Consider the following 20,331-nt stretch of genomic DNA (forward strand, 5'->3'; position numbering starts at 1 on the left):
TGATGGTGTATTAAAGTGTGCAGAAGTGTGTTCTCTGTAGAGGATGTGTTCACTTATTTTCGCTTAGAAAATCAAAAACGTCATTTGGGCAAGGGTGCACAAAATTTTGCAGAAAACTGTAAGAGGTTTTCTGAGTGTTGATGTTTGTGTATCAGTCCATTAGCAACGGAACAACAGAACAGAGATCAAAGGTACTAAATGGACATTTCTTGAAACCAAAAAAGTCGGGGAAAGGAAAAATGTAAATAAAACCAGAGAGCAAAAGTTTGCAAATCCTTTTTGACCTGTAATTAAAGTGACCAGAACAAAGGCAAGAAATGTAATGTTTCAACTACTTTGTTTTGTTCTTTTGTAAATAAATGCCTATTCTAAATTTGATACCTGCAACATGTTCCAAAAAGTTAGTACTGGGGCATGTTTACCGCTGAGGACACCGACTGTTGTAGTTGTGAAAGTGGATTTTTTTTCCCATTCTTGTTTGATGTAACACTTCAGCTGCACTTCAGCTGTCCGGGCTCTATGTTGATATACTAAGCTTTACAGATGTGTATTTTACCCACTAATACAGCCCCATATCATGACAGACTTTGGCTTTTATAATCCATGTTGGTAAAAGTAGGGATGATCTTTTTCCTCTTTGGTCTGGACAACACAACGTCCATCATTTCAAAAAAACAATTTGAAAGGCTTGCTCGTCAGACCACAGCACACATTTCTACTTTCCATCGCAGATGAGCTTTAGCCCAGAGAAGTCGGCAGTGTTTCTGAGTGTTGTTTATATATGGCTTCCACCTTGCGTAGTAGCATCTTAACTTGCATTTGTAGATGCAGTGATGAACTCTGTTTGCTGACAGAGGTTTAGCCTTTTCCTTTATGCACAGAGGTTTCTCCAGATGATCTGAATCTTTTTACCATGTTATGAACCATAGAAGATAATCTCTCAGTTCCTTGCAATTGTGCTTTGCGAAACGCTGTGCCTCCTGAGCCTTTCGTAACGGCTTCCTTTATACTCTTTATATTTTGTTTTCCACAAACTTCCCGGTTTTAAGTTGCCCCAACCCAACTTTTTTGGAATGTGTTGCAGGCGTCAGATTTGGAATTAGCACATATTAACAAAAACCAAAAAAGTCGATAAGGTAAGATATTCAGTTCAGTTAAATTCTATTAAATACCTATAAATGATATAAACGATTGAATATGTATAAACATGGACTAAAGTACGTTGCAAAGTTAAGCAGTTACATAGCAGCGCTTGAAGCTTGAATTTTGTCCATATTTTTGTCTATTTTCTTAAACTTCCATTAGCTGCGTTAGCCTCGTAGCTCCTTTGCTAAAACTAAAGACGTGATCTTCAGACACCAAACATGTTTTCACTGGTCCACTACATTTGGGCTAAGATAGGAAAACTGGGTCAATTTGATTCTTTTTTTTTATTATTCTTCTTTTTGAGCTATTGCTTTAATATTCCTTTTATAAACATTTAAATCATAGATAAATTGAAGAGTCTCCGTTGATCTTGGTGTGATCTCTCTTTGTCCTGCATTAGCTCTGAGCAGACTGATGGATTATACAGCTCTGATTAAGGCTGGTTAGGAGCGCTCGATCTGTTCTGTGGCTGCACTAAATCTTCCACCGCCTGCAGATTTAATAAGCTCGGCCTGTGATGAGCTAATGAGTATATATGAGCTCAGGGCTGTAATAGAATTGAAGGTTAGATTGGATGGAGATGGCTTTTGTATTCACAAGGCGAGACCATTGCTTTCAGATAAAGCCATCTGTTTTTCTCTAACATGCTTTTAATTATCTCAAAGCTCCATGAAGAAGACAGCAGGCCAGGTCAGATTCCCTGCTAGCAAAAAGTTATTTTAAGGCAGTGTCATGAATAAAATATCCATTATTCATCGTAACACTGAGAAAACTCTTAATGAGTCAGCTAATTATTTCTTATTTATTACTTTATTTAATCAAGGAAGCCCTAATGAGACCAGTGCCTCATTTCCAGAGGAGCTCTGCATAAAAGGATGCATTAATAGAAAAGAATGAGAATGAAGTAGAATAACAAGGAGTAAACAAATAATAGTGAAAAGGGAATATCTGCTCTTTTCTTCTTTTTTCCTAATTAAACTATTTTATAGCTGGTGTAAAACATGACAGCACAAATCGCGGATCACTGAAGCAGCCTAAAATCCAAAGAGAATGTGTTAAATCAACTGAATCTGTCACTACATCAGCCTCAAACACTAGGATAAATCACTAAATAAACCTAGAACACAAAAATGAATCACTAAATTGGCCAGAGCACAAACATAAATCACTAAATTAGCCTCAGATGCAAAGATAATCAGTAATTCTGTCTAAAACACAAAGATAAATCAGTGAATCAGCCTAAAACACAAGGATAAATCACTAAGTCTGTCTAAAGCACAAAGATGAATCATTAAATCAGCCTAAAACACAACAATGAATCAGTAAATCAGCCTAAAACACAACAATGAATCAGTAAATCAGCCTAAAACACAACAATGAATCAGTAAATCAGCCTAAAACACAAAGATGAATCATTAAATCAGCCTAAAATAATAAATTCTGCAGGTATCAGTTTCCAGCCACAGAGACAAAAGCGCAGTGCACCGTGGGTCTGACCTCCAGGGGGCGCAGTGCTTCATTACCCCTGAGCTCAGGCAGCTGCATGGGTTTTCCATAATGATGGTGGTGATGAAGATGAAGGCACCTGTATTGGAAGTGTGTTGTGTTGTTTTCTGAAACCATGCCTGATGGAGAATCAACATGGTTTGCTTTGTCTGTGTATGTTTTACATATTTTTGTGTTTGTGCGTTCATCTGGACTAATTTGATAAAATTAGTTGATTAAATTGATAGTTTGACAATCACATTCACCTAATACTCCGCCTTACTCAAGCTGTAGCTGAGACGTTTGGTGTCTGAGGTTTGCTTCTGTTGTTTTAGCCCTGAAGCTAAAAATGGACAAAATTCATGCTTCAAGATGCTACTGTTATTAGCTATGCTAATATACTTTAGTCCATGTTTATAGATAATAGTGAGTCATTCAGTTTTAGAAACCACGTAATCAAGTCTGTTAGAGATACTGAACAACTTTAACACGCTGTAAGGCGAATATGTGAAAGCACCATGCTAATAAGTGGGGTATAAGTTTCTATTACTTGTTACACTGTAAGCCTGGATAAGTTGAATTTGCTTAAAAAATTGAGGAAACAAGTTGCCTTAAAGTTAAGTAGTGTGTAATGAAAACTTGAGTTAGAATAACAATAATTTTTGCGTTAGGTTAACATAAACACATGTTTGTGCAACTCATAAATTCTAATTATTTTAATGTAACGTTTTGAAATTGCATTTGCATTTAATTCTCTGTTTCGTTAGGCAATGAAGATTTTTTTTTCTATAAGAAATATCGACCACTTTGCCTTAACCTTTAGTGTGAATGTGGTCACTGACCAACACAAACCCGCGCTCATCAGCAAAGAGAACGATAACCTTCACTTTTAGCCAACAACACAAGGCCAGGCAGCTGAGTAAAGCATATATGAGAAGTATACGCCTGAGGAAAGGCAGCCTGGGTGGCATGAAAGCACACGGACGGTGAGTAAAACAAATGGAAAGAAGCACCCAATATGCAAATAGACGGAGCCAGGAGCCAATGGGAAAGAAACATGTTTTCATCCAACGAGATCATGTTAACAAAACAAACATGTAACTGTTTTACAGCTTACTTAGCTTCACTCAGTTTCACACATTTGTTCAGCAACTTTAATGAGAGAGAAACAATTAAAACCAACAGAAATGTCATTTTTTGAATGTGGGGTTTCAAAGCTGCCATGGCAACAGAATAAACTAAATAGCAATAAGTTAATTAAGTTAACTCAAAAATGCCATTTGAGTGTACAAAATCATCAAAAATGTTCTCTTAAAATTGTTGAGCAGTATGTGGGATATACTGAGTTTTATGTACAACAGACTTAATTTATTTGAGTTAAAACAAACTGCGGGATTACAGTGTAGCTAATTAGCCTTGTAGCTGCAGAGCTAAAACTAAACTAGACAACTTCAGACACCAAACATGTCTTGGCTGGTCAGCTGTGTTGGGGTAAGTGTGGGACACTGCCAAACTATCGCTTTAACGGACAGATGGGTTTTTTAGTGATTGGTTTGCTTGTTTGGTGTTGGAAAGCTCAGTCACTTTCTCTTTATCCACATATCTCTCTCTCTCTCTCTCTCTCTCTCTCTCTCTCTCTCTCAGGTTTCTGACGGAGCGTGAGCAGCGTCTGGTGCGGCGGCGGCTGCAGGCGGAGGAGCTGCTGCAGTGGAGGCAGCGTCTGGACGCTGAGGAGGCCGCGGTCCGGCGGATGGAGAAACAGGCGCTGGCGGCCTGGGAGCAGCAATCGCAACGTAAACACTCAGCCAGCACCGCACGAGACGGCACCCAGTCTAATGCTAGCGCCGCCTACAGGCAGGACAGGAGTGCAGGCAGAGGTGAGAGAGGAGAGTCTAGAACAGAGTTAACCCTTCAACACTTTTCCACCATTAAAGCATCAGTGTTTCTCTGAAATGTCTGAATAATTAAATGCTTAAGCGAAGTCGTTCAGAGGTTCGATGCGAAAAATTTCTGTTCTAGAGAAACTTGCAGTCAGAATTGTTCACAGTGTGTGATAGGAACCAGGGACTAGATAAAATAAAATAATGCTTTATCAAGAAAAAACATGCAAAGGTTCTCAAGGCAAACTCTAAGAAGTTTGTAAAATGTTCCTACATTCACAGTTCTTGAAAAAAACTCCTTGGAGCCACCAGTGTTTCCAAAACGCACATATTCTTTACTTCATAACTTTCATATTTCATAAGCTACATTCTAAAGGTGGGGGTCGTATGAGAGCTGTAACTGTCTTCTCTCCAGTCAAATAGATGGGTGATGTAGTTTTAAACCCTTATAATAAAAGAAGCTGAACTCAGTTTTATTTTTCTACTGAAAGTCGACCCATTTTTCCATAAATCTGAGCTATAAACTATAAACAGATGGCGTCTCTTCAGTGATTTGCTCTGTAAAAATTACTTTTATAAAAAAATACTAAGAGCGTCTAAGATTTTTGGCTTTCAGCAGTAAATTGTAAGCATATGGCAATATGTGTGATCATAAAACACATTTCCTGTTAATTTGAGGGGAACTTTTACAAAAAAAAAACACATTTACATTTATTTCATGCAGTTACTGAATAGTTTGCCTTATGATTTGGGCATTTAAATTCAGATGGAAAAACCAAAATATACCTACGAGCATAAGGTTAAGAAGTTCTTGAATATTCTCTTAAAATAGCCTTCATTGTTTTCTTATATAGGGTGTTGCATTTTACAGCTTACCATAAATGCCACGAGGTACATTTCTAATTTGTATTAACTCTTATTTCCATTATTTAATCCGCTCAGAGGAGCAGAATGGAGGAAATACAGCAAACCAAGCATTTAAAAAGTTTGGCAAACAAGAACTAGAGGTGATGGGGAAAGAAAAGTGAACAGGGAAAAAATCCCTTAGAAAATACAATAATTTTGGGGGTGATAGCGGAAAAAAGGAGACGAGGATGAGGACCTCATCAACTCTCACAGCCTGAGACGACCTTCAGTCTGTCATAAGATTAAGAACACATTTATGAACATGACATTTTCAGGAATACCAGTTGTTTTTAGAACTATTCTTAAGAAATAGTTAAGGAAAAAAAGAGAATTCTTAAGAAGTTATTTGAAGAATAACTGTTTTCAAAAAGGTTTTTTCTTAAGAATGAAGTTAAGAAGAAAACACACATTTAAGAAGAATTTCTTTCTTTAGACACTTTCATGAATCTGGTCCAGATTAGCTCAGAAACCCTCCCAGCAGTGTTTCACTCACAAATATTTCAGAGTACGAAAGGAGAATGAGTTTTACATTCACACTGACGTTAAGCAACAATACTTTTTCATGTCCACATACGTTTTCCTTTGGAAAGGTTCCTGTTTATCTTGTTCTTGAGGAAGGCTTATCAGGAAAGCTTTGTTTTTTCCACAGATTGCTGATATTTCACAGCTATGCTTCTGTTTCCACTTGTAACTGCAAAAAAACTCTGTGCACTGATTTTACTGGTCAAGAACCAAATGTTTAGTCATGGGAATGCACAGAAAAGACATCTGGCTTCAGTTCCATGAGCAACAGCATCTTGTAAAAAGAGAGCAGGCGAATGGAGAATGGAACTTGATAGAGATAAGAGGCTGGACCTCAAATGGCTCCCTTCTCCTTATATATGGTGCACTACATACAGTGCCATGCAAAAGTCAGACACCCTTTAATTTCCAGTCAAAACAGCCATTAAGTACAAGTTACTACCGAAGGAAGGAGAAAGTCAAAGGAAAATAAGTTGGGGAAAACAGGAGTTTTAAAACTTATTAAAAGCTACAGAGAAAATGGGCCTCCTAACAACCACCTGGAAGAGCTGGTCGACCCCAAAACTGCCCCCATCAGATAAACAGCACTTAAAGCTTTCATCTCTGAGAGAGAGGAGAAAATCAAGCTGCTTCAGATCTGAAAACATCCACAGGTGTTTCTGTCCATCCTTCCACTGTGAGAAGACGACTCAGCGCTGTGGGTCTGAAAGGATGTGTAGCTGATCAAGAAGAACCTCACTGAGAAAAGGAGACGGACACATCAAACAAAGAAGCTGAACGATGGACTGACCACCCCAGAGTCCAGACCTCAACACCACTGAATGTGTTTGATTACTTCAGAAAATCATCAACCAGCTTCTAAGACTGAACTTTGGAGGTGTGTCTGCAGATTCTTTGAGGAACTGAAAGAGAGTCTCCTGAAAAGAATGGAAGCTGGAATAAAGGGAAAGAGTGACTCAGTACTGAATGAAATACAAAATATTGTGCTTCTTTCAAATTATCTGTTAAATAAGTGGGTAACTTGTACTTATTGGCTGTTTTGACTGGAGATAAAGTAAGTGAAAGGTGGTCTCTGACCTTTGTGCAGTATTAAAGGACATTAAACACAAGCTTCTGCATACCAAACAATGCTATATGTCCAGTAAGAAGCCACATGAGAGTTGAGTTGTTGTTTCAGGCTCTGTGCTTAAACAATGTGCTCTTTGAGCCCCTGAGGGTTTCAGGCTGGGGGTTGGGTGGGTATTGGGTAATGCAGGTCAAAGCAGCAGGTAAGATTACTGCAAGAATTCACGACGAAACTTGAGCTCATGATGCTGAATCTTTAAACTCTGTGACTGTGGGTGATCACATCTAAGTTTTTGGCAATTTTTAATCTGAGCAATGCACAAGGGTATATAATGAGCAGTGCTACACAGTCAAGTCACATTATTATGACCACTTTCGATGGCGCACAAGCTGGTGGTGGCGCTTTCTGCCCACTCATCCATGTGGAAGGCACTCTCAACCGATTTGGGTTTGAATCCATCCTTGCAGATCGTGTACACCCATACATGATTGTCTTCCCTGGGGCGAGTGGGATCCTCCAGCAAGACAGTGCCACAAGTCACACGGCTAGAAATGTCCGACATTGGTTGGAAGAGCATGACCAAGACTTCCGAGTACTACCCTGGCTCCCTAATTCCCCCGACTGGAACCCAATTGAACATCTGTGGGACCACCTCGATCGTCGTGTTCGCTCTATGGATCCTCCCCCACGCTCCCTCCAGCAGCTGTGGGATGCACTGCAGTCAGCATGGCTCCAGATACCTGTGACAACCTACCAGGACCTTATTGAGTCACTCCCAGCCCACCTGGCTGCTGTTCATGCTGCACACGGCGGTTACTCTGGATATTAGCTGGGGGTCATAATAATGTGACTCGACTGTGTGTAAATTAAGATTGGACGATATGGATTAAAGTACAATATGATTTTCTATATCATGAGATTTCATTTCATTTTCTTACGCTCAGCTTTAAATTTGAACAGTATTTTGAACCCAAGTTTATTCAGACTCCTTATTTACGCTCCTAATGTCTGACAATAGCGAGTGAAAGAAAACAGAGTCATCTAGTGTACTGAAGTAGCAGCTGTTCAGAGTTCAAGCCTTTGCTGCTAATACTGTATTGAGGAATGAAACAGCCTTTTATCAACAATATCAGACGTGCATTTTCGATCTATATCGAAAACAGAACATTTACGTTATGATTTTATCACCCAGATATACTATAAACTCTGTTTTGTTTTTCCTGTCCAGAAGCAGTCAGTGAGGATGACTCGTCTCCGGTGTCCAGCGTGCGCTCACCTGCGTGGGTTTCTGAGCAGTTGGTTAGCCCTTCCTCAGACGGACCTGCGTCCAAACCACCCTCGTCACAGACCAACAGCAGTCCTCACATACAGTCTGCTCAGCCTTCTGAGTCCCACAGCCGTGCGGTAAGGAGTACAGCGCAGCGGGGTAAAGGGCTAACCCAGCAGCAGCACCAGAGAATCAGTCCTCAGTCTCACCTTCTCACTCTTCATTTCACTCATGACCTGTAGGGCTGCACGACGAGGACATGCAGTGTTCTACATTGTTGGATATCAATTAAATAAATGATTAAGATTTGTAAAATGTTATTTCCTAAAAGGAGATGTAAATTGGATTATAATTTCATTAACAAAATAATTCTTAATTTAATTACATTTTAATCCAACTAACATTTTTTTTAAGAAATAAACACAAATGACAAATTATAATTGTGCAAATTGTTAAATAAAAATATTGCCATTCTAATAGCTACACTCTTAAAGATAGTTCTTTAAGGGTTCTTTGATAAAGAAAATGGGTCTACAAATAACCTTTTATATAATTAAAAGGTTCTTTGCATCATGAAAGGGTTCTGCAGTGTGTGCTATAGATGGTTCTATATAGAACCTTTTTGAAAAGGGTTCTAAATAGCACCAGAAAAGGTTCTACTATTGTGAAGAGGCTTGTAACAATAGAAGAACCCTTTTGGGTGCTATATAGAACCATTTTCAAAAAGGTTCTATATAGAATCATCTACAGCACATTATCCATCAAGCTGAGGAACCCTTTAATCATGCAAAGGGTTCTTTGAGTGTTCGTGGTTCTTTATAGTACTGTTTCCTTCATGATAAAAACCCTTGAAGAACATCACAAATGTTAACCCATTTTTTTGTGCACTTGTTAGAAGTGTTATGTTAGAAAAACACATTTAATGCCCCGAACAGCTTCTATATAGGCCTACAAATATAATATATATATTCTTTATAATAAACACCTGCAAATAGGAAAATTGGAGAATTTTTGTTTACTACAGAATGCCATTCATTTTCCCCCCAGAGAGAACCAGCTTAGACCCGGATTTCCTAATATGGGCATGATGCCGATTACAGAATGAAAATACTTGTGAGCTTTGGATTTAAAAAAAGGGCAAACAAATTGGCCATTGGCCAGTTTGGCTGTGAAGAAATCAGAATCAGACTTAATAAGATTAATGATCTGGGCATCGCTACTTCACAAGTCTGTATCTGAGTTTGTACCTTGTTAGTACCCAGAACTTAGTGGACTGTCAGGTTCTCCTTTACAGTACTAACCTGATGAACACGAGGCACAAATAACTCTGGGCCCTCCTGTAGCAGTTGTCACCTGCCTTCCTCCTGCAGAGTTTAATTCCAGCTACATCTTAAGCCCAGGACACACCAAGCCGACTGTCGGCTATCAGATGCCGTCAGATCGTTGGTGAGAGTCGATGCCCAGTTAGTGTGGTGTCCGTGGCACTGGTTGGTCCCCATTGGTGCTTTTCTGGCTGACTAAGTGTGTTGTATTGGCATCCGAGGTTGGCTATGAACAGGTGAATGAGGAGAGAAAGGAAAGCAAGGATAGAAAACAGAGCTCTGAAGAGGACACACAGAGAATCTCCGGTGCAAGTAGCAAAGTTTTAGTGCTAGGAACACACATTTTAACTATTTCTGCTATTTAAATGTCCAAATATTTAAACAAATATTATTATTCCCAACCAATAGAAAAATTAATATAGTCAGGAATAAGCACAGATGCACAAGATCTCTGAAGGTGCCATGATAACGCATTAACATAAAATTAAGCATGGGTTACTCACTCTCTCCATGGACTTTTTACTTTTTGTCATATAATTCTGAAACTTTTTAATTTACTGTTTTAATGTTCAACTTTTTTTTCCCCCCAATTTAGACTATCCAATTCCACCCACTAGTTAGGACTCCCCCAATCACACAATACCACCAGCACTAGGAGGGCGAAAGCTAGCACAGGCTTCCTCTGAGTCCTGTGAAGAGCTACCGTATCTTTTCGAACTGCCATCAATGCAACTTTATTGGACAGCTAAACACGCTCGCAGGAGAACACTAACCGCCAGTTCTGTTACACCAGCTAACAGGCGCCTGCACTGGCTAGCATGGCACCGAGGTGGGAGACAGGGGGGCCATCCTACCCACCCAGAGAGAGCAAAGCTGATTGTGCTCTCTTGCACTCCCAGCCACGGACGGTTGTAGAATCACCGGGGATCGAACTCACAATCTCCCGATGACAGGGCCAACGCTTAGATGGTTGCACCTCTCGAGAGCCCTAAACGTTTAGTTTTAAGTAGCCTTTTAACCCATCCAGCGCGATAACGGTATTTTATTTTCATTCTCACACTCCTGGTCATTTGAAGTTTAGTGGTTGTGATTGTGTTTGCGTTCATAAACAACCTAAAATCTCACAGCATATTGACGCTGCCGAGACAGAATGTTTAAAGTGACGTCTTGGTGTCCAAAACTTCGCTGTGTGTGCAGATTCTCCTTCACTGCTTGATTGTTCATTAGCACAGCAGCGTACCTAAGACTTTTACTAGTCTCTGCAGTGTTAGAGGACGAATTTTGACCAGAGACTAGAGGCAATGGTGAGCTGACCGAAGGCAATCATCAGTGGGTAGTTCAAAAAGTTGGCTTGGTGTGTCCTGGGCTTAACATGCTGCCCAAACACTAATGCATCTGGTCTAGTCAATCAAAGACGTCTAAAGAAGTCATTTAGCTGGAGAAGATCAGCAGGTCCAGGCTGAAACCAGACTCCTTGAGTAGGTGGATTTTCAGGAACTGGGTTGCACTACAAATGATTTAGTAATGGAGAAGGATTAGACAAAAATAGCTTTGTTATTGATGTCTTACGCCCTGTGTGTGTTACAGACTTCCTCGAATAATCACAGCCTCAGCGGCAAGTTGGCTGCACACAGCTCCAGGAGCAGCGAGCCCCGACTCTCAGCCCCAACATCCGGTGAGCGTCCTACATACAATACGCACGCTTATATCCAGTAGGTGGCAAACTGTATGTAGAGAAGAAGATGCTGAATGTACTAGAGAAGAGTGTTCAGACTACCTGTGAAAGCTCATGAATATTCCAGGGTTCTCGTGGATCCTTATACAGTAATGATGGTTGAAAAACGTCTGAAACTGTCTTGTTTTTATCTGTTAGAGATATTGAATTTAGAAATGTCCATCGCATATTTTAATAGATTTTCTAAAATCAGCCCATGATTTGTTTTTTTTTCTGCAATCTGATTGCTCCACTGTCAGAGGTGCCGTAAACAGGCGTGAGCACCTGTACCACCCACATTCAATATAGTGTATTGCAGCCTGTCAGTAGGACCAGGTGAAACATTGTAGAGCATTTATTCTGTATTTGATGCAAATGCTGCAGCTTCAGTTCCTCTTTTGTGATGCTGTGTTTTGTGCTGCATGCTGCAGTCCAGGTTGTTGGAGCTTATTCTGATTATGGTGACTGCTGGATTAACTCCATTCCGCTGTGTGGAGTTTGTGCAATAATCTCTCGCTTGTGCCGTACAGAGGCAGCCTCGGATCAGAGTGACATCGAGGGCCGAGTGCTGGCGCTAAAGGAGGAGCTCCGCCGGCGCAAGGCTGAGGTCCAGCGGCTGAAGAAAGCGCAGAAACAGCGGCACAAGGAGCGTCTGAAAGCGCAGGAGGCCAGTCTGCTCAAACAGCTGGAGGTCAGAGCCTGATAATCGCACACCTGTGTACTGGTGTCACACAGCAACATTTATTCTTAGTTTTAGCAATATTGATATGTAACAAATATAATTTGCTGCGTGCTTCAGTTTGGAAAGAGCAGTTTAAAATGCATAAAAAGTCAATAAAAGTAAATTTCCTTTCTGGAAATGTGCTTTCTTTCTAGTTAACATTTGCCGTGATGTTCTGTCTGATGTAATTTTAAGAGAATAGAACAGTCCAGTCAAAACAAGCTATGTCAGGTTTGTAAGCCATTCTGTTAGTACTAGTAGCAAGACTCATGTAGCATGGGCTGATTAACTATTAAGGCAAGATTAAATATCTAATATACCATAATATATTTGAACAATATTGAGATCTAAATCTGGTTAGATTTAGCTGGTCTTCTTCCAGCACAGCAGGGAGTATTTCACACAGCTGGATTTCTCAGTAAACTGTACAGTTTAGCCCAAATTGAGGATTGGTGTCCTTGACCTCTTCTCCTAGTGGGAATTGGGCTTCATCACAGAACTGGGAAATTTAAAAATGTGTCCTACAGCCCTAGCTTTATTCACTGTAACACTTATTTCTGGAGGTTTACGGGTTTATATATGTATGCGGCAATGCCTACATTCTCTTTCATTTTCCTTTTTTGCACTAACAGACTCTAAAGCAATGTTTTACAAGCCATTCTTTAGGTACCTGAATGCACTTTTTAATTTATCCCAGCTCCCAAAACACCCGAACCATGTACACAATTGTTGCTTGCTTTGTTCATGGATGTTGGAAACTGGGATAGAGCAAAAATGTGTACCACCTAGGGTTTCCTCAGGACCGGTTTGGGGAACACTGTTCTTAAGGGGGAAAAAAATTGTTTTAGTTTCTAACTTGCCATCCCTCACTTCCACAGTCATATAATAACTTCATTGAGAAGACGAAGGCTGAGTTGAGTAAGGAGGCAGACAGCATGCCCACAGCTAAACCCCAGATTAAAACTCCAGCGTCAGGCACGGAAAAGCCTAGAATTCGAGCCCCGGCCATTCATAGGTCAGTCCACACGTTACCCTTCCACACAACATTACAGACTATACAAGTACCATTACAAAATCAATTCGGTGGAATTGCCACCTTTAGATTAGTTCATCGCAATCAATCTTTAAACCTCTGTGTGATCTATTTCTTCGGCAGGCCTGAAGCTGAGAACAGTCTAAGGACTTCCAGCAAGTCAGAGGAGAAGATCCTCACAGAGTCTTTGACCGAGAGTGGTGGGTTCTTGACGCTGTTGAGTTAAAAGCTATAAAAAGCTGACATATACAATTCCTGGTTTGGATGAATGTATACAGCACCTGTCAAAAGTTGATTGAAAGTAATCATATAAAAGATGGTTTTGTTGTATTTATTGTGTTCTGAAAATGTGGAAACAGCAAAAATAAGGAGTAGAAACGTAAAAAATGTATTTATATGTAAAGCAAATTGATGGTTTTATCATGTAACCTGGTTTTGATGTCTTCATTGTTTGTCCTTGACTTCAGCAGGCCACAGTGAACCCATAGGGGACCATGAGGTCACCTCCTCAGATGAAGATCCACCCACTGTGACCCCAACCCCAGTGTTTGGAAGCCCTGAGCATGCGGGTGCGAGTCTGCATTCTCCAGAACCCCAACCCAGCCCGACTGAAAGCCCTACCAAACCACAGTTAAATGTCTCTGCTGACCAGAGTGTAGTGACCAGCCAGAGATCGGAAGTCATAGAAGAACTGGACTATCTAAAGTCTGAAGGTTCCGGTGATGACCATGACTTATCCCACACAGACCAAAACTCTCCTCCGCTGCTCAAACTGGACCTCCATCTGCCCTCGCACAGGGCCGAGGAGTTTGAGCTTGAAGGACAGACCGCTCTGTCTGGAAAGAGCAGTCATGAAGCAGAGGAACAGCTTGACAGCAGGGCAGAAGATATAAAGTCTAGTTCCACAGTGCTAAACAAACAACAAACAAGAGAGGAACCTGAAGCTCCAGCTCAGAAAACCCTTTGTTCCATGGCTGACTCTTATAGTCCTGACTTTTCACCCAGGAAAGAAGATTTGGACGAACACAAAGAGGCTCAGTCACCCTCAGCTGATGGCTATAATGATGATTTTGAGTCTTCTATTGGCTCATCGTTCCAGGAGGATAATCAGGAGTCCAAATCAACGTCACCTTCAGCCTTGCAGCCCAAAGAGACGTCCTACAAGTCTTCATTCTTCAGCAGCGAGGAGGAGATAGACGAAGACCTCAGTGTCAAATCAGGTATTACCAGTGGCAGCTTCCTTCCTGAGAGGCCGCTGGATCTTGACAGTCTGGCAAAGCCTTCCAAAGAAAGCTTCAGCGATGATGTTGCAGGCTCTCCAAAATCTCCAGTAACCCTACCATCCCTACCACCCAGAGACGAAATGCCCAGTTACTGCATTGGTGACAGGGTTCTGGTGAGCAACATTCAGCCAGGCACTCTCAGATTCAAGGGACAAACCATTTTTGCCAATGGCTTCTGGGCTGGAGTGGAGCTGGACGAGTCTGAAGGAAGTAATGATGGAACCTATGATGGAGTGATGTACTTCCAGTGTAAAAAAGGGCATGGGATATTTGCCCCTCCGGACAAGGTCACTCATCTGCCTGAGAAGTTTGAGAGCTATGTGGACACCACTGAGGATGAAGACTCTTCGTTGGATGACCAAACAAACAAGGCATTCGAGAAGAACAGCCCTGAAGGCACTTTACAGCAAAGCACACTGCAGAACAAAGAGCTGGATGCGGATTTCCATCCTGCAGTGAGAGAATCTTCTGATAAGCCGTCTGACCTTGAGCCTAGAAAAGACTCGAAGCATGACCTGGAAGGCATCATAGAGGGCTTCAGCGGGGAAAAGGTCCCAGTGCCAAACGGCCGAAGCAGAGACATCATCCTGGAGTTTGAAGACGTGTCAAATGGCGAGACCACTGTCCCCATCAACATTCGGGACAAAGCACCATCTGATCTGAAGTTTGAAGACGTGTCAAATGGCGAAACCACTCTACCCATCAACATTCGGGACAAAGCATCATCTGATGTTCTAGAGGAGCAAACTGTGGACATCTTGGACCTGCTGATCAGTGATGAGAGGTCCAGAGTTGAAGGACTTAAGAAATCTTCAGGTTTCTCCACTGAGAAGACCACGAGTGTGGACAGGGTGGATGGCGACGCGATTGAGAGCAGGTCCCTCAGCTCCTTAGCCGATAAACTCCTGGACAATTTTGTGGACGATGCTGTGAGGCAGTTTCAGGAGATCAAGAAGATGAAAGAGAAGAAAATCGCAGCTGCCAACCAGCAGAAAGAAGTCATCCTCAGTCAGGCTGAAGAACGCGTGGAAAATAACTTCAAGACGGATCATTTCCGCACCTTCTTCGACAAAGACCAGGAAGAAGTGTCCTCTCCAGAGCTTTGCAACAGATCGGTGGGTACCTACAGGAGACTACAGTTGTTTTTTTCAAAGACAAAAAGCACTTATTCTGTCTCTGATATCTGATTGATCTGTCTAGAGGTTAAAGCAATCATCATTTCCACATCATTAAAAGGATTTTCCTTTAAGAAAGTTAATGATTTACCTGTTAAACTGATGCAAAAGTTGACTTATCCAGCTCCGCTGACAAACACCCGCAGATATTGATCAGACCAGACATTCTGTTTTTGGCATGTAGTAAGGAGCAAAGTTCAGCTGGGAGTCTGTTTACACACCATCTCTATTGAATAGGTTACTTTATCGGTGATGACAGTGCAGTTAAACATCATTACTCCTCACAAATCCATTGGTTTTGCTTATTAGAGCTGTATTTACAGTATTCTTGTATTCTCAAAGCTTTCTGTGAGCAGTAGTAACTATTTTTTTACTCAGAGATAATTGGTCATAGATCTGTGTGCACTGCCAGATGTTGATTTATAAAGATGAGAAACAAACTTAAAAGGATTAATGGCAACACTACTGAAGGACAGCATTCATAAGACTTCATAAACTATTATGAAGGCTCGTTACAACAAACGTTGGTGTCATAAACGCTGCTTTTGTCTGTTTTGATTTAATTTCACGTCAGCCAGTGTTGTAACAACTGTAGTTGTGTAGCATTATGAACACTGACCTTCAGTGTGTTTCCAGATTAACTGCCAAAATGCATAACATGGCAAATAACATGCACTAATCTTGTGGATAAGAATAAAACTACACTCTTAAAATGATGGTTCTTCAAGGGTTCTTTAGTAAAGAAAATGGTCCTATAAAGAACCATGAACACTCCAAGAGCCCTTTGCATGATTAACGGGTTCTTTGCATCATGAAAGCATTCTTCAAAATGATGGAGAATGTGTTGTATATGGTTCTATGTAGCACCCACAAAGGTTCTACTTACGTGGTCAAGCTTGTAACAACAGAAGAACCCTTTTGGGTTTTGGGTTTTCAAAAAGGTACTGTATGGAACCATCTGTACCACATTCATGCACATTTTCCATCAATCTGAAGAACCCTTTTATGATGCAAAGAACCCTTTAAACATGCAAAGGGTTCTTTGAGTGTTCATGGTTCTATATAGAACCATTTAGAAAATGGTTCTATATAGCGCCCAAAAAGTTCTTCTATTGTTACAATGACTTTTTGGGTGGCATATAGAACCCTTTTCAAAAAGGTACTAGAGGGAACCATCTATAGCATGTTCATGCACATTTTCCATCAATCTTAAGAACCCTTTCATGATGCAAAGAACCCTTTAAACATGCAAAGTGTTCATGGTTCTACATGGAACTATTTTCTTTACTAGAGAACCCTTGTAGAACCATCTTCTGTAAGAGTATAGAGGAAAAGAGTGTTTTCCCACAATGTAGCTTGAACATAGTTTTCCACCTTTCTGATGTGTCCTTAACCGTATAGAATAATAGATTCTGAACTGCCCCCCATTTAGGAGAGTCCAGTGTTGGGTCCCAGTGGTCAGGAGGAGCTGGCGAAGCGGCTCGCGGAGCTGGAGCTGAGCCGAGAGCTGCTGGATGCCCTGGGTGACGAGCAGGACTGGTTTGATGAGGACTTTGGCCTGAGTTCTCGGAAGGAGCAGGAGAAGCTGAAGCGGCGGCAGGAGGAGGGGTCACTGTCTGGTTCCCCACAGGCCAAAGTTCCAGCCAGGCCCCAGCTCCCACAGCCCAAACTGCCCGAGGAACCGGCCATGCTGGTCCCTCACACAGCTCCAGAGGTGGAGAAACTGGTGAGCGCCGCCCTGCTGGAGATTTGGAAGCACTGCGGACTGGGCCAGAGCAAACAGAGCCTGACCGGAGTCCAAAAGCCTCAGCCGTCAGAAGCCTTCCTCAGCAACTGCGGTAGAAACGACGAGCAGGAGGCTGACTGCATCCGGAGCTACAAGCAGGCGAGTTTGAATATATGGATCGTTCTACCAAATTGGTTCAGAGTCACAGTTTAAAAAAAAATGCCTTTCGGACTTTTGTGCGTCTTGGATTTTAGACTAAAATCCTTTTGCTTTCATTTTTAATTATGTTTATTAAAATAAATGATTGAACAGTTTGTCAGTCCCGAAACATTGCCAAACGTTTCAGTAGTGACTGTTTCGGTACTGACAATTTTAGCTCATTTTGGGCAGAACTCTCAGAACGCTAACCAGTACATGAATAGCAAACCCAGCTTTGAGCATGCAAAAAAAAATCATAATATTTTTCATTAAAAAACACAAATTGGAAAGAATGTGTTTCAGTCGTGACTATTCTTAATGTTCCACACTAATTTTCAGACTTTGGGACACATTTACTTCAAAACAATGGGATCTAACTGCTCACCATGTGGCCATGAGGGACAGGGATGCAGCCTCACTTCCTGCTCTAAAATGCAGGGGTGTGGCTACAATAAGGCTCCGCCCATATACTAAAACTCTGTTAAATAGATCATAACATCATTACACATCTTTGTAAATATTTAAGGTCTGAAAAATTGTTTTTTTATATATATATTAATACTGTTTGACCCCAGTTTGAACTAATTTGGTAGAATGGTCCATGAAGGAATGATTTGGACTCTGTACATCTCTACATATGTATACATATGTTTTCCTTCTTACCCCAAAAGTAGTGATTGAGCCAAGACATGTTTACGCTGGATGAAAATACAGACAAAATTCTGGTTTGAAAATGGAAACTACTGTTATTTTCTGTTATGCTTCCTTTTTCTATATCACAGTGCATCATACTGTCTAAACAACATGATCAAGGGTAACAAATTGTGTGTAAAAAAAAATAAATAAAAAAAAAAACTCGTTTTTAACTTTACAGGAGATGGAAAAAAACTACTTTAATGTAAGTCAATGGAACCAGAATTTTTTCCATCATTTTGGGCCGTTTCTTTTGGTCCATTCATCATGAAATTTACACACAATGTAAATACAGTGTATTTTCAAATTATATGAAAAACTGAAAAACAACAAAAATGGAGATATGAGGTTTTGCTCCGACAGCAGTGATAAGTCTGGTAGCTCCAATGAAAAACCAAAGAAACCTCAAACAGCAAACATGTCTCGACTGATCAAGTACATCCGAGTTAGTGATAAAATTGTCTAAATTGTTTACTTTGATGCTGTATCCATATTCGTTAATGCCTGCTCTGCTCTGTAGGAGCACCTGAAGCTTCACTGCTTTAAACTGAAATGCTGATCTGCTAATTCAGCCTGTCTGTTTTTTGCAGGCGGTGTTTGATCTGTCATGGGAGGTCATCCAGGACGTCTTTAAGGAAGATCCAAACGCAGACCAGCCCCAGTGGGTCAAGCCACGACGCGTTAACTCCTCCTGCATCCACAGAATTAACGACCCCAGTGACATAACTAAAGTCCAGGTAGGAGTCTGTTTAAAAACAGATATATTGAACTGTTCGTATCAGCGATGCACAGAAATTTCAGCCACTGAAACATTTTTACTGTAAATGGTCAAAAGTGGCACTTCTGGTTTCAGCCAAAAGAGGAAGAAAAATTTGTGGCCATAAAAACAAAAAATACCTAAAATATTATGGAATTCATGGCCTTCAATGACCAACTGTCCTCTGTTCCTATGGGTGTTGGATTTTGTGGCACATACTCTACCATACGTACTTTAATCTTTTTAATGAATTTATTTTTTGGGAACTATTATTATTTATTGTCAGCTCAGTTTTGCTGCAAGCAGATTATATTATCAATAAGAGTATTTTCTGCAAGACTTTGAGTAGTTTTTATGTTTATTACACACTTGAAAAAGATGGTTCTTTAAGGGTTCTTTAGTAAAAACAACAATTCTATTTACAACCATGAGTTCCATTTCATGCTTAAATGGTTCATGGTGCAATGGTTCTTCAGACTGGTGGAGAATCTATATAGAACTCCTTTGAAATGGGTTCTATACACGGGGTTGACATTGTAGCTCGATATAGTAACAAATGCAGAACCCTTTTTAGTTCTGTATAGAACATATTCAAAAGAGTTCTGCATAGAACCATATACAACGCAATATCCATCAATCTGAAGACATCTCACGCAAAGAGCCATTTAAGCCTGTAATATAACTCATTGTTCTACATAGAACAGTTAGCTTTGCTTAAGAACATATGAACTGTCTTTAAGTGTTCGTGTTTATTCAGAAGCATAAATAAAACGGCTAAAAACTTTTGGTTTTTGGTTTCTGTTTTTGACCAGTGTTTCATTACTGGTTTCAGCCATGAGTTTTCATTTTAGTGCATCACTAATGTTTATTACGTCCAATGCCACATTGGTCGTAATAGGCTGCAGTTTGATTAATAGCATTCAATATGACTTGTTGCATTTCTGTCCTTAATTTATTCTCTGTAACAAATAATCAGCTTAACCCATTAATGTCCATATCAGTTGATCCATATAAGCTTACCTCAGGACAAATTTTTCAAATCAGTCAAACCATGTGGCTAATAACTGAGCTTGTATTACTTATCATATTATTATTAGTCTTTTGATTACATGGGGCTACTGTTTTTTTAACAAATCAATAGTCATCCCAAATTTGATTGAGTTTGAATATATGGATCGTTCTAACAAATTGGTTCAAAGTCAGAGGTAAAAAAAAAAAAGCCTTTTGGACTTTTAAGCGTCTTGCTTTGAGTTTTAATTAGGATTATTAAAATAAATGATTTAACATTTTGTCAGTACTGAAACCTTGCCAAGTGTTTCAGTAGTGACGGTTTCGGTAGTGGCAATTTCAGCTCATTCTGGGCAGAACTCAGAAATGCTAACCGGTACATGTCTAGCAAACCCAGCTTTGAGCACGGAACAAAAAAGTCATAATATT

The 20,331-nt window shown here is 40.5% G+C and overlaps 1 protein-coding gene across 1 annotated transcript in view; it reads left to right on the plus strand.

Moving 5' to 3' along the window:
* cep350 (centrosomal protein 350) overlaps positions 1-20,331 on the plus strand; it is an 85,441-nt gene that overhangs the window by 62,058 nt on the left and 3,052 nt on the right. Inside the window, 9 exon segments of the mRNA XM_036579617.1 lie at positions 4,276-4,508; positions 8,234-8,409; positions 11,182-11,269; positions 11,839-11,999; positions 12,908-13,044; positions 13,186-13,262; positions 13,530-15,460; positions 16,953-17,405; positions 18,728-18,874. Coding sequence (XP_036435510.1) covers positions 4,276-4,508; positions 8,234-8,409; positions 11,182-11,269; positions 11,839-11,999; positions 12,908-13,044; positions 13,186-13,262; positions 13,530-15,460; positions 16,953-17,405; positions 18,728-18,874 — 3,403 coding nt within the window.

Source organism: Colossoma macropomum, unplaced genomic scaffold (genome assembly GCF_904425465.1).
Source record: "Colossoma macropomum unplaced genomic scaffold, Colossoma_macropomum, whole genome shotgun sequence".
Classification (NCBI taxonomy): domain Eukaryota; kingdom Metazoa; phylum Chordata; class Actinopteri; order Characiformes; family Serrasalmidae; genus Colossoma; species Colossoma macropomum.